The sequence below is a fragment of the Brienomyrus brachyistius genome, chromosome 10, assembly GCF_023856365.1.
Source record: "Brienomyrus brachyistius isolate T26 chromosome 10, BBRACH_0.4, whole genome shotgun sequence".
In the NCBI taxonomy this organism is placed as follows: domain Eukaryota; kingdom Metazoa; phylum Chordata; class Actinopteri; order Osteoglossiformes; family Mormyridae; genus Brienomyrus; species Brienomyrus brachyistius.
Window position 1 is genome coordinate 23,577,154 of NC_064542.1, and position 14,094 is coordinate 23,591,247.

The 14,094-nt window shown below is 43.7% G+C and overlaps 2 protein-coding genes across 3 annotated transcripts; one reads left to right on the top strand and one right to left on the bottom strand.

The window, feature by feature from the left end:
* The first annotated feature begins 121 nt into the window (after positions 1–121).
* rab9b (RAB9B, member RAS oncogene family) lies at positions 122–4,525 on the top strand. Its single transcript, XM_049027835.1, has 2 exons — positions 122–233; positions 930–4,525. Exon 2 carries the CDS (start codon positions 968–970, stop codon positions 1,577–1,579), a length of 612 nt encoding a protein of 203 aa, XP_048883792.1. The 5' UTR covers positions 122–233; positions 930–967; the 3' UTR covers positions 1,580–4,525.
* plp1a (proteolipid protein 1a) lies at positions 4,524–12,939 on the bottom strand. 2 transcript variants are annotated; one of them, XM_049027834.1, is made up of 8 exons: positions 12,803–12,939; positions 9,357–9,543; positions 9,043–9,199; positions 8,444–8,612; positions 8,132–8,205; positions 7,961–8,026; positions 7,291–7,357; positions 4,524–5,101 (listed from the first exon to the last, which is right to left on the bottom strand). In XM_049027834.1, exons 1-8 carry the CDS (start codon positions 12,804–12,806, stop codon positions 5,031–5,033), a joined length of 795 nt encoding a protein of 264 aa, XP_048883791.1. In that variant the 5' UTR covers positions 12,807–12,939; the 3' UTR covers positions 4,524–5,030. The 2 variants fall into 2 exon arrangements, with proteins under 2 accessions (XP_048883791.1, XP_048883790.1); XM_049027833.1 differs by lacking the exon at positions 7,291–7,357.
* Between the last annotated feature and the right edge of the window lie 1,155 nt (positions 12,940–14,094).

The following is a 14,094-nucleotide window of genomic DNA, read 5'->3' on the forward strand; positions in this document are numbered from 1 at the left end:
ATGCGGCTATATTTCGTGTTCTGTGTTGTTTTTAATACACAACGATAATAATGAAAACTACTTTAAAGTATACATTTTATTTTAGTATAATAAGCATTTAGCGTGCATGAAATGCCCGCGCATGCGCGACTCCGCTTGGAGTTTAGAGCCGCGCAGCAACAGCGCGTTCACGCGAAATCTCAGTTTGAGAGTGTGGTTCACGCCACGACACAAGTATCGCTTGGCAGAATGAGGTAAATAATTAGATTTTTAGCTTTAACTTTTTGCCGTCACGCCGAGCGCTCCTGTGGTATACAGGAGTTATATAGCTTTCGCAGGTATATATTTGTAGGTAATGTTTAGCTCTGGTGCGATGTACGAATCTGGCGTAAACGATGCTGTATACGAATTAGCATGTTAGCCGGTTAGTCGCTTGCGCGATGTATCGCGAGATGTAAGTGTGATGAAAGTGTCCTTTGAAGAATCAGCTGCACCCAGTGGCTCGCTAGCTATTTAGTCAGCGTAGTGTTTTATATCATGCACAGCATTTGCACAGTAATGGGCACATACACGGATCAACTGACTGTGACGAGCTTGCGCAACTGCAAGCCGACTGTTTCCTGGCAGGTGGTCCCTGCGACGCACTTCGTACTCTGCAAACAAATAATAAAATATTGACTCATCTTCTGCATTGGCCGCCTGACTAAACTGCCACTTGTGTAATCTGAGAGTGTGCATTTTCAGGCAGTTCAAACATTTAAAAATGATATCTGGTAGCCTACTTGCGCATCCCAAACACGATCAGCATACGAAATCAGTTTCAGATCCCTATTCCCTCCTCAGTGCTCCATTGTTCTCCAATACATAGAACCTGCCATGTCAGAGCTGCGTTACAGAGTGTAAATTGTTACAAGCAGTACCAAATTAAGTGTCCCGCGAACTCTGTCCAGGTGGCGCTGAGCCAGTGGGTCTGTCAGTCAGTGTCATCATGAGTGGGAAGAGCCTGCTGCTGAAGGTGATCCTCCTTGGCGATGGGGGAGTGGGCAAGAGCTCCCTGATGAACCGCTATGTGACGGACCGCTTCGACTCGCAGTCCTACCACACCATCGGCGTGGAGTTCCTCAACAGGGACTTGGAGGTGGACGGCCGCCTGGTCACCCTGCAGATCTGGGACACGGCTGGGCAGGAGCGCTTCAAGAGCCTGCGCACTCCATTCTACCGGGGTGCAGACTGCTGCTTGCTGACCTTCGCCGTGGATGATCTGCAGAGTTTCCGCAACCTGGGCTGCTGGAAGAAGGAGTTCATGTACTACTCAGACGTGAGGGACCCGGAGCGCTTCCCCTTCGTGGTCTTGGGCAACAAGGTGGACAAAGGCCCGGAGAGGGAGGTGGGGGAGGAGGAGGCGCGAGCCTGGTGTCAGGAGAACGGGTGCTGCCCGTACTTCGAGACCAGTGCCAAGGACGATACCAACGTGGGTGCGGCGTTTGAGGCGGCTGTGCGTGAGGTCCTGGCAGGGGAGGAGCAGCTGGACCACGCGCTACTCAGCAGCGCCATCGATCTCCATGGCAACCGCAAGGCCCCGCGCTCCTCCTGCTGCTGAGTCCGATTGCTTCCCCCCACCCCCCCCACTCCCGGCTTACATATCCGCTTGCGTCATGTGAGCTTGAGACCAGCCTCTGAGCTGCTGCCAGGGGTGGTTCTGAGGCGTGATCCGAACGGACTGTTGTGCGCCTGGTACCGGTTTCTCCGTGTCCAGCGGGATGTGGGGTCTAGCACAAACTGCGCCCTTTTGTCTCTCTTGTCAGCCTCCCAAATGCCTGTGGGGTTGAAGGCAGTGGCAGTGGTAGTGTTGGTGGGGGGGGTTGCAGGTGGGGGGGGGGTTATTTAACACGCTGGTTTCTCACTCTCCAGTGCTGTGATGCTGCCTCCTTGAAAAAGCACCGCTTGGCAGAGGAACACCGAATGGTTTGCATTCTCATTTTTAGATTCCCTTTAAAAAGTGGTCTTTGAAATTGAAATAATATTGCCTCAGCCTGACAGATCACCTGTCTGTTCATAGGACTGTCATTTTTCTGCAGGTGGTGGGCGGGGCGGACATAAAGAGAAGTGAAAGTGGTGAGCTGCCTCTGTAATCCTGCGCTAAGGGTGACTTGGTTGCCATGAGTTTTGTTTAGTAATCCGTAGCTGCGTCTGCGCCTGTTCGTGACTCATTTAATGATGGAAATCAGTTAACTATGAAGATACTGTATTTATACTACACTTGTTTTGCGTTTTTGGGTGTTAATTGGGGAAGTGTGGGAAGGTGACATTTTTCGGGGACATATTTGTAATTGGGCCCCTTTACTCTTATTTTCAAAACATCATAAAGTGAAGAAAGCGAAGGTATTTCTTTCGATATGTCTACTCCGATGTTTCCTTAAGATTTTTTTGCTGCAGCATGAGTGCTTTTTGCTGCTTGCATGGCAGGGTGTGGCGGTGTGTGCCGGTCTGATTGTGAGTGACAGACAGGGGCAGCGGGGTAGGATGTAATGGGGTTCAGCGAGGTTAGGAGCTGCACTGCGGCTTGTTGTAAGGCACATTCTCCCGGCTGCTGCTCTCTCACGGCTCCTGGTTACAAGCGCGTTTCTCTCTCTAAACGCTGTACCACTTCACCATCTTTCCCCTGTGCTGCTACAGATCTTTTTCCCCTCGCTGTACAAAGATGCTGTTACAAATGTCGGTTTGTGTGTCGACACGCCCATCGAGCCGATGCCCGCAGATGTAGCAAATGGTGACATAGTGTGAATTGGAGCAGCAGAGAAGCAGGTAGCATAGTGTATATAAAAACCAAGCCCCAGGAGAAGGTACTTGATCTGAATTGCATCAGAAAATGTTCAATATGTCTGGGTGAAAAATGAAAACTTACCTCTGTAATTTTAACTACAGTATTGTAATGAAAAGATTCAACCTTGTTTGTTCATAAAACAAAGTATGGAAACCTTGTACAGTAGATTTATGTGACTGGGCATTTTTAGGCATGAAGGGACCTGTAAAAGCGAAGGGTATGATGCAAGTGTTTGGTTCACTCTGGGTTAGGTCAGCCGTGCTGTGACAGAGGATTTTGATTGGTTGACATAATTGCATCCATACAGCTTGAGCCACTGTGAGATGTGGTGAGGACCAGTATTACACAAGTATTAGGATCTGACTAAAAGCATGATGGACCATTGCGTCCATTAAGTTAATGGAAGGAGCAGTGTGGTATAGCAGTTATGGGACTGTACTGCATGTAGAACGTGTGCAAGCTCAGGTCTAGGGGGCACAACTATTGCACCCTAAAAGGCACTTAAATTTCTTCATACATGAATAAAATATAAATGTAAAGGGAAAATGTATGTATGAATTGTAAACCTGTAAATATTTTCTCTTTACGTGACGTGAGCAAGAAAATAATTGAAATTAAATTAAATTAAAGATGGTACAGAAATAATGGTACTTCATGTGGGTGTGCCAGTTGTCTGGTTTTCCATGTATTCTGGAAGACCTTTCATCAAGGTGACGTTTCCTATGTAAAAGGGGATATGAGGTTCAGTGCCACGTTTGGGTGACGTCCTCCATCACATGAGCAACTGGATGTGTTTGCATCGTCACGTATGACTCTGCTTGCTAATAGCAGTGTTATCTTGTGGTTTCTTTTGGTTTTAGGGTGGTGTTCGCTAAGCCAACGGGTTTATTTTATGAGTTCATTAATTCCCTTCTATTGTAGGTACAAAAGCATTGCTTTGCTTTAATGAAGTGCATTTCTCTTACGCTTCACCATCTTTAGTATTGACTTTTTGTGTGGGTCTGTATAAAAGTTTGTGTTTTCCCTTGTTACAGTTAAACGTTTGGCGTGTGCAGGTTACTGGCGTCATGTACACTGTGAAGAGGAGGGAGTACGTGATTAAAAGAGGTTATGACAGATATGCTTTTGGAAATTAAATGGAATATAGTGATGGTATGTTTCACTTTAATACTGTGATAATTGTCATGGATTCAGTGTTACGGATGTCACTGGTTACTTGTATGAGTTGCCTCTGTATTAAAGGGTACATTGGTTCAGTGTTTACTTGAATTTATGGAAACAAATGAGGCAGTAATGGGTCTTGTTACTTATTCTGTATAATGCTTTGTAAGTTGTAAATATCCCAGTAATAAACTGAACCTAAATATACAAATTAACAATGCAATTGTGAAGACTTGAAGTACATATAATGAAATCTTGTGATTTTATGTACCATATATGTAAAAGATTTCCATGTTTTTATTATGGCAGTGATAATACTGTAGCATTTTGTCCCTTCAAATGCATTTTTCCATTATACTACAGTTGCCTATGTGTGAAGCACCTAAGAAAGAAGTTTACAGTTGTGAAATTGGTACCATGAAGCATTACCCCACAAAACTGAATTGCTGTTAAACTTTCTGTGGATCATTTCAGGGGGGTAGAAATATGTGCTCTGTCACACGGAGTCTGAGACACATTCAGGCTGTTTACAAACCAAACTAAATAAATGAAATGAAAGTAGTGTGGTTGGTATTTTTAATTAAAGAAACAATGCAATGAATTGCTGCTTAAACCTCCATTATTCAATACATTTAAACAGAAGTACAAATGGATTTATAACTTTTGTAAAGCAGCTATTTAATATTTTAACTCATTCATTCTGGCAGCATTCTTTTAGGCCACTGCAGAGAACAAAGTAGTACTAAATATCTATTCTATTTACATTTAGTGCGATGTTGGCAAATTCATGTAGCGGATAACCAAAGGATCAGGGCTTTTATGAATTGTAATGTATCGCCCTCTAGTGGCACTGGCTGAAAACTATAAACTGGACACTGGCTATGCACTTCAACAGTCTCACATTTCCTGCGACCTGCAGAGAAGCCCAGAGTCCTACACAAAGGTAGAGTGCTTTCCCAGCATGCTTTGGGGCTTTCACAGCTCTTGATCAGGTGCCCCATAGGGAGAACAGATACCCCTTTTCCAATCCATAACAGGTGTTCCGAAGAGGTCAAGGTCCACAAATTCAGCCTTGTGTTTGCGCTGCTGCTCCCTCAAGTAGAGCCGCATGGTTGCCAGATGCAGGAAGCCGTACAGCTGCAAAGGAAGATGAAGACCTTTGCACAGGGGGCTCCACAGCTACCCGACACAGGCAAAGATCAAATGATCCAATTCCTGTCATGATAATGCTGGACTGCATTTCAGATAAGTGAAAAAGTTACAGCGAATTACATTACTACATATCATAAGCCAATTGGCATGTGGTTAAACTGGTCACATGATCAGGATCACAGCTAGTCGTCATGAGAGTAACAGTCAAGCTTTAATGCCTTGCATTAGTGTACATCTGTCATCAGAGAAAATATTGCACCCATCAAATGCATTTTCTACAGCCCACACACACACAGACTGCCATTGTCTTTACATCAGTCACAAAGTCCACACCTAGTTTGCTCATCACCCATCTCTACTAGTAGGAATTCAATAATAAAAAAAAAAAAACTTAAAACCACAATGGACCTGGATGGGACATGACATACACTGACACAGTCAGCAGCTCACGCTGTAAGGCAGGGGTGGCCAATCATATCCAGAAAGGGCCGGTGTCTGTGCAGGTTTTCGCTGCAATCCCCTAATTAGATTGCTAATTAGAGGACTGATTGGCTGAAGAGTCCTCACACCTGGGTTTGAACAGCCGACCTAAAGGTTATCCCAAAAACCAGCACACACACCGGCCCTTTGCGAATAAGATTGGTCACCCCTGCTGTAAGGTGAAAGGTCACCAAATCTAGCAAACTGTGGCAGTAAATATTCAAAGAAACCAAAATAAATTTGTCCTTTTTTAAAGCTTGCTCACACACCAGTGTAACACATTGCACTGCGAACTCACAGCCCACACTCCAGTTTCCATCCATCCATCCATTTTCCAAACCGCTTATCCTACTGGGTCGCGGGGAGTCCGGAGCCTATCCCAGAAGCAATGGGCATGAAGCAGGGAACAACCCAGGATGAGGGGGCCAGCCCATCGCAGGGCACACTCACACACCATTCACACACACAGGCACTCCTACGGGCAATTTAGTAACTCCAATTAGCCTCAGCATGTTTTGGGACTGTGGGAGGAAACCGGAGTACCCGGAGGAAACCCCATGACGACATGGGGAGAACATGCAAACTCCACACACATGTGACCTAGGCAGAGACTCGAACCTGGGTCCCAGAGGTGTGAGGCGACAGTGCTAACCACTGCACCACCATGCCGCCCCTTACAGTGCTAACCACTGCACCACCATGCCGCCCCTTACAGTGCTAACCACTGCACCACCATGCCGCCCCTTACAGTGCTAACCACTGCACCACCATGCCGCCCCTTACAGTGCTAACCACTGCACCACCATGCCGCCCCTTACAGTGCTAACCACTGCACCACCATGCCGCTCCGCACTCCAGTTTCCATTCGCCTAAATTCTAGCATTCCACATCACCAAATAGTCTATGAAAGCAAAGCATTTCATCCAAAGCTTTTTTCAAATGGATCTATTTTATATTTTATAGCAGCTTTAAGAAATGACCGGGGGGGGGGGGGGGGGGGGGGGGAAATCAGGATGAAACTGCCAGCTGAGGTTTGTCTGGTGCTATGGAAACAGGATGATCCCATGGCTACAAAAGTTCATTATTTTGTCATTTTTCCCGGGAATTCTGGACACGTCCATATTGACGCAAGTCATTCAATCGGATTGAGATAAACTGTTATTTACTTTATAGTCAGTCGTATGGAATTCATCACAGCACATTCTGGAATTAAATAAAGATTACTTAAACACCGAGAGACACTATTTGGTGATACCACAAAAGCAAAATAAAGACCTTTCAAAAGTAAGCAAACCAAATAATAGTTAATTATGCATTTTACAAATTCAGACCATATGTTAAAAAAAAAAACGAAACAAAAACAGAAAAAAGCAGCAATACTGAAAACAGGAGGTAAGAGACCCCCCCAGTACCACCCCCCACAGAAGCAGACAATTTCCAGAAGGGGTGTTATGTGGATTAAAGTGACAGAGGATACAAATCAATTCAGATGCAATTTCAGCTGAAAATAAGAGCTACTTTTCCCCTGTCCCTTCTTCTGGAAAAATGACATAGTCTACAGTGTGTTACGAAATGGAATAGGAGGTGGGTGTGGGGCTCCCTTTGTACTCCAAAGGATTCCTGTTTCTGCTTCACTATGGAGACAATGGAGGAGAGGACAGAGGTGGGAGGACCAAGAGTCTAACAGTGCATACCTATGCCCTTTCTGCTCAGATACCGCAGCACAGCAAAGTTATAGGTGGTGGACATCACATACGTGAACTACAGGAGAGAGAGAGAGAGAGAGAGAGAGAGAGAGGGAGGGAACTGTTTCATGAAAAGGTGCTTACCAAATAGTACTGCATGCACAGTGAGAAGATATTAATCTCAAACTGAAAACTTTGGGTGTAATATTGAATATATAGCATATTGCTAGACCTATCCACACATTGACTGTTCGATAAATATTATAGCAAAAAAATATATCAATTAAAAATCATTTAAATCTGTGACATCTGTGTAGATTCTCCCTATAAATCCCATAGCTCAACAAGAAGAGTATTATGCCAATGCAAAGGTCATGGGTTCAAATCCCAGGCAGCGCGTATAAATTGTACTCCTTTCTTCCACTGTAAGTCACATTGGATAAAAGCGTCAGAAAAACTGAATATCATTCACTTTTACATTCAAGAGATTCTTTGAGGAAGCATGTTGGGCTGTTGATATTCAAAGACTGTAATACATTAACAGAGCTGAGAGCGAGAGAACAGAGGCTCCAGTCAGCAAATAAAGGGCTTGACATTACTGTCCACCTACACCAGACTGGTCACATGCCACGTCGCCGTGGTATCCGGAGTGCAATGTGTGTCTCTGAGCTTTACTCACCAGGGCCAGTAGTGTGATTCCTGCTCCTGCAAACGCAGCTATGAACAAGTCATAGGTGAGCTGGAACTGAAAAAGGAAGCAGACAGTCAGTGACCGAAGACCCAGACATCTGTGCTGTGTTGGCAGACTTGTCATTTTCCATAGAAGACTCGCAAGCTCAGACTTCCTCACCTCTTTCGTTTTGCAAGTGTTCGAGAGCGTCATTCCACAAACTTTTCCAGGAATTGCATTCCAGGGCAGCAGTCCTGAGGGAAACAGATTACAGTATGATCATCCCTTTATTTACAGTCTGGCCAGGATTTTATAAGGCTGTTTGACAATATAACTTATGATGGCAAAGATGCTGCAAAACGGCAATATTGACATCAGTTCAATCTTTGTCTCAGTGCTGTGGGTAAAGTAATAAGAATTGAATGTGCAGTGTAACAGGGAGTGGGAGTCACTCCTGGAAGTGAGCAATGACAGAAGTGCTGGTTGTGGTACCATATTGTCTGGCGTCAATGCAAAGCTGGTTGATGTTTGCGGTCGACTCGGACAGCTCGTCGATGATGTGGCAGGTGGAGGCCATGTTGTAGAAGAAGAAAACAGGGAGGGCAGAGAAGGCGTACACCACCAACCAGAGGACGGCCAAGGCGTACGTCACAGCAATGAACTGTGGGCAGAGCAGAGGCATGTCGCGTCACCCAGAGGCGATTCCAGGGACACTGGGGGCTCCAAGACATCCCACCCAACACGGTAAAATTTATGACCATTATTTTAGCCTGAAGTCTCAATAAAAAAAAAAGAGTGTTTAATAAACACAATTCCTTTATTTTCACTTTACAGTGAAAAACAGCAGAATACACAAATAAAGCAGATTTGTCATTGCAATGTCAGTCTGGCTCAGGGTCCCCAGCCAACTGCTTACCTTGCCCATCCTCTCCCTACCCCTCTGGTATTACTATGGAAGGGGAGATTGCATGACTTTGTATCTTGGTGTCCATTTTACCCACAATGCATGGAGGGAGACTGAGGACATTAAAACCATACAGCTCTCACACTTCCTACAACCTTCTTACCCACAATCCCCCAAAGCCCCTCACCGTGGTGCCGAGGCAGCGGCCACAGACGGTGCTCCGAAACTCCCCAAAGGTTTGCTTGGCAGCACTGGTGGTATAAAAGCCCTCAGCCAGCAGCAAAATGCAGTAAAGGAAGAAGAAGGAGGCCAGGGCATAGATGATGTACTGGAAGTATTGTATTCTGTAAGGGATAAAAGGAGAGAAGGGATTACGCTGAATCTACAGCCTGCATCATGTGCACATTATCAAATGACCATCATTTCAAGGAAGCCTTTTCTGTATTGGGCTCCAACTCATGTAATGAAGATGAATGAATGGCATTAGGGGACGGGACTGACATGTAGGCCAGGGTGATGTAATCCTGCAGGTTGCGGGCAAAGTAATCCTCAATGAGCCTCTCAGTTTCAGTAAGCGCCTGGTGGCCACATCCACAGAACAGCGCCACACCTGAGAAGCACATGAGGGTGCCCACCAAGGAGGTATAGGGGATGCCCCCTAGGCAGCGCATGCAACAGTTGTAGCAACCTGGAAGTGGAAGAACATGATTGGTGACATCAAAACACATGACACGGACAATGGCTCCCCTAGTGCTTTACAGGAATGAGTGACTCTCACACCTAAAATTCTATGACCCTATCCTGATGTTCATTTACCAGGCAGTGGTAAGTTAAAAGTAAAAAAAAAAAAAAAAAGACTGCAAGAGTTGCAGTGGCAGCTGCATAGCAGTTTTTCTAAGCCAATAGCATGTGGATGTTGAGCAAAGCAAACCTGGTAACGAAGTAGATACTGTATAGGGACTTCAGCATTTCTGAAGGCTTGTACTTGGGAAATATTTCCTAGCTCTGGTGCTCTGGGTCCAAAGAATACTGGTTTTAAGCAAAGAATAGAGATATTGGTGTCTCATTGGATTAGGATCCTTTGCCTGTGATGGGAAAGTTACCGGTTCAAATCCCAGAGAGAGCAGTGTGATGTCACTGCAGTGTGATGTCATGAGTGAGCTCCTTCACCACCAAGTGCTACAGGGACCCTGTGACTGCTTTCTCAAAATGCATGTCGTTTTGGATAAAAATGTCGGCTAATTAATCAAAACATAAAAATTTGATTTTACTGAACCAGTAAGTAAATATTTACTCGTTCACTTTATTTTGAACTTAAGGCTCACTTCAATTCCTTTCCGCCTCTGACAGAAAGTTTCTAAATATTTGGCCTGCCCACTAGTGCAGATCTTAGTATTATTGATACAACAGAGTAAATAGCTAATTACACAAAACTGCACAATACATATTGTCGTACTCAAGCATTACATGATCAATTAAATATATTTTGCTACTTCTATGTGCTTAAAAAAAATTTAGCTGATTTTGCAAGTTTAACTTTTGTCGCTTGAATTAAACCAGGCAAAGCATTCAATTAATTTCTCAGTCTGGGCAAATTAAGGGTAAAAGCAGGCTAACACCCACATTCTGCTGTAAGAAGCAGGTCTAGCAAACACTGTATGGGGGTGTCTCTGCCAGAACTAGATTATCAATATATAAATGACATTTAACTGAAAATGTCCCTTTGGCACTTTAAATGTCTACAGAGGGTTAGGGAGCAATGCACTTAATGAATACTGTCATTTTGACTCACTTACTGTGCAATTTGCCATAGAGATTTTTGTAAGTATGGGGGACATTTAGCACAAATTCCCTGGCACACATTCACGAAACAGAAGAAGCAGAACACAGGCCCTTAGTTTGTGTGATGGTGGAGCACAGACAAGCTTCTGATTCATGCAGACTGCATCTGGGAACACTGGGCTATTAGGACCGCCAGGCTATAAAAGGCAGTCGTGCCGCAGCCAATGACAGTAAGACACCACAAAGCATCTCTCTCCACGGGAGTCTGGGTGACACGAAGCTGGCGATTTATTTATTCGGTGTGATTTCTCCAAAAGTCTGTGAGCTTCTTCGCTCAGAATCTGAGCCTCCAAGTACAGTGCGAGTCAAGTCCATCTTAACTCTTCTGGCAAAGTGGTCAGTGTTTGTGGCGAAAGGAGTGTGAGAAAGGATGGATGGTAACAAGACCCTGGAAGAGAGAAGCTCTTTTTGTGATGGGGAGACTGTATCCTTTATGTGCGTTCAGCGAGGGGGGGGGACAAAGGCCACCAATGTCAAACAAACAAAGACTGGGGCCGTCTCACTCCCAGGCGCAGGCTGACAAATGCACTTTTGAACGTCTGTGTGAGGTGGGGGGGCATGAGGGGAGAATGGCCGTCCATGTCACCCGTGCCCTTGGAATGACAACGTCATTGGCCGTCCTACACGGGGAAAAGACTCCCTGGAATTAGTGTCATTATACTGTGGAATATAGATGTCGAAAGTAGGACTGAGCTAAGAAATAAATTCTCATGGCAAAATAAGAACTGTATCATTCATCCAACAGATCTCTGAAGCTGGGGCACCAGGACTGACACCAAAACAAACAACAACAACAACAACAAAACGATATTTTCCATCTAGACTGTAGCTCAGTTTAACAGGCGCAATACAGCACAGGCCAACATTCCAGGGGTAAGTGGTTTTACTGTGAATATTTCACAGATTGGTAGGTAGACAGATGGCAAACAACAACCTCACAACACACTCATTTACATTCAAAATTAATCACAAAGGCAAAAAAAGACAGGAGTTTTCATAGAAGATAAAGAACTGGACTACACCACAAAGGCAGTTGGGTGATAACCTACTAGAAGGTCTATCGTGTCCTTCAGTAAAGGTAGATATATGAAAATAAACACAAATGTATTACTTAATAACTCTGGATACATCTGCAAAGCAACAAAAAAGCTGGAAGCATCAAGTAGCCCATATGTTACCATAAATGTTTCCTTCTAATGTGGGCGATCGTGTAAACAGTCCTGCCTTCCGTGCTGAGAAATGGGTGAAGCTTTAGGACTCAGAAATGATTCAGATGGGGATCCTTTCCCATCTGGTGAACCTCATACCACACTTAGGGCTTTTAAACCCAATCTGGAAACGACTACTCTCGTTTCCCATAGTACTTTAACATTAAGACAATTACAGTCACACAGCATTCACGTACTTTTTATAAATTCAAGATTTTTTATACGTAAAACACTACGGTAAAGGTTGCCCATAAATACTGAGTGTAATCCACGCAAACTATTTATTAAAAGCTCGCTTTGTCTATTAGCAGTTTCATACATATCTATGAGCACATCATCAAGTAGGTTTCTTACATACAGCAAACAGTATACTTCCGACCGAGATACACATTGCTAAAAAGCAGCAGCTAGAAATCGTTCACACTACGGATATCAGAAACTTGAGTTAATTCCTTGAATAGGCAAACAAATTTGACCCCCTGACAAAAAGACGAAACAACAAACGATCAATCAGACATAGCTGAAGCCTGGTTGCAGTAGATCACGTAAACTGAAGACCTCAGATGACCTTTCACACTTCCACGAGTTGAAGTTTGGGGCAGTAGTAACTTTTCTGCCTTCCAGTAAAAAAATTAAATTCGAAATTTTAGAAATAAACTTTGTTTAATACGCACACATGTTGCCCTACATTCATCATTTTATTAAGCTAGTTAACAAACTGAAAACATTGGAAGTTTTTTCTAAAAAGAAGTAGCGACAAAAAGTAAAAACAGCCCTCAGTTTACAATAGTTCATTTTTAATTGAACCAAATGTAACAAGCGTTTCTTTTACTACCAAATTAATAAACAGTGTAAATAAATAACGGTGATGATCAAAAATATCATCAGAAACCTTACCCATATCTCGAGAGAGACGTGAGGTTGACTTTGGAAGTCCTCTGACTATTACAGCGTTCAAACTCCCGGCTTGAGTCCTACTTTATCAATCTCACTCGTTCTTGTATTTCACGAGCAATGAACAGACCCCGTTGATCGCTGAGATCCAAATCTTAAAGACACAATGTCGCTTTTGAATAGACTACAAGCCCACACCAGAATAATCTGGGTTCAAATTAGAGAACAATGCCGAGGTCAAGGTTTAGCGACTAATAACCACCGCACAACCAATGAGAACCAACATTTGCATGTTTGCCGTACTTTTTAAGCAATATTAATACACTGGGGTTTTGTGACCAATGTCCTGAAGGACCCTATATGCAAGTCATTCAGTTTTGCACCAAAGATGAGATAACAGAATTAACTCAAAAGGAGCCTGACAACAGCAGAAATAAACGTTAGATTTTTTTTGTATCATTTCCTGCAAAAGTAAAAATGAAATTAAATCTTGATTGCAAATTCTTTAACTCAGGATTTAACAGCTAAATGACTTTGCTGGTCAAAGCTATATTTCATGTAAATTTGTACAGTTTTGTCCTCAAGGCTCAAATGAACCAGACACTCTCAGAAAAAGGGGAAAGAAATGTACCTTTGCTTGCCACTGGGGCTGTACTGTCGAGGGTGTACCAGTTGTACCCTTAGCTGTAGGTAAATGTACCTTTTAATGTACAGAAATAAACTCTTAGGAACATTTCTGTACCCTTCATGGTACATTATTGCTGTCTGTACCTTTGGGATGTTACTCAGAGTCCATTTCTGTACCCTTGATGGTACATTATTGCTGTCTGTATCTTTGGGATGTTACTCAGAGTCCATTTCTGTACCCTTCATGGTACATTATTGCTGTCTGTATCTTTGGGATGTTACTCAGAGTCCATTTCTGTATGTTTGATGGTACATTATTGCTGTCTGTACCTTTGGCATGTTACTCAGAGTCCATTTCTGTACCCTTCATGGTACATTATTGCTGTCTGTATCTTTGGGATGTTACTCAGAGTCCATTTCTGTACCCTTGATGGTACATTATTGCTGTCTGTGCCTTTGGCATGTTAATCAGAGTCCATTTCTGTACCCTTCATGGTACATTATTGCTGTCTGTATCTTTGGGATGTTACTCAGAGTCCATTTCTGTATGTTTGATGTATGTACCTTACAAGGTTCAATTACAATTTTTTAATTCTTTTTTTTTGAGAGTGCACCAAGTTGTCAGACCATACTCCATAACTGTTTACCTCATGCAGGGTCACTATGGA

What these genes read in the sequence shown, in the direction of transcription:
- plp1a (XM_049027833.1), bottom strand. An exon ending in TACATCACCCTGGCCTACAT is followed by an intron (nt 9,200 to 9,356) that starts GTCAGTCCCGTC and finishes TATCCCTTACAG; the next exon opens with AATACAATACTTCCAGTACA. An exon ending in GAATCACACTACTGGCCCTG is followed by an intron (nt 5,102 to 7,960) that starts GTGAGTAAAGCT and finishes CTTCCTTTGCAG; the next exon opens with CTGTACGGCTTCCTGCATCT.
- rab9b (XM_049027835.1), top strand. Translation starts at nt 968, where the DNA reads ATGAGTGGGAAGAGCCTGCTGCTGAAGGTGATCCTCCTTGGCGATGGG.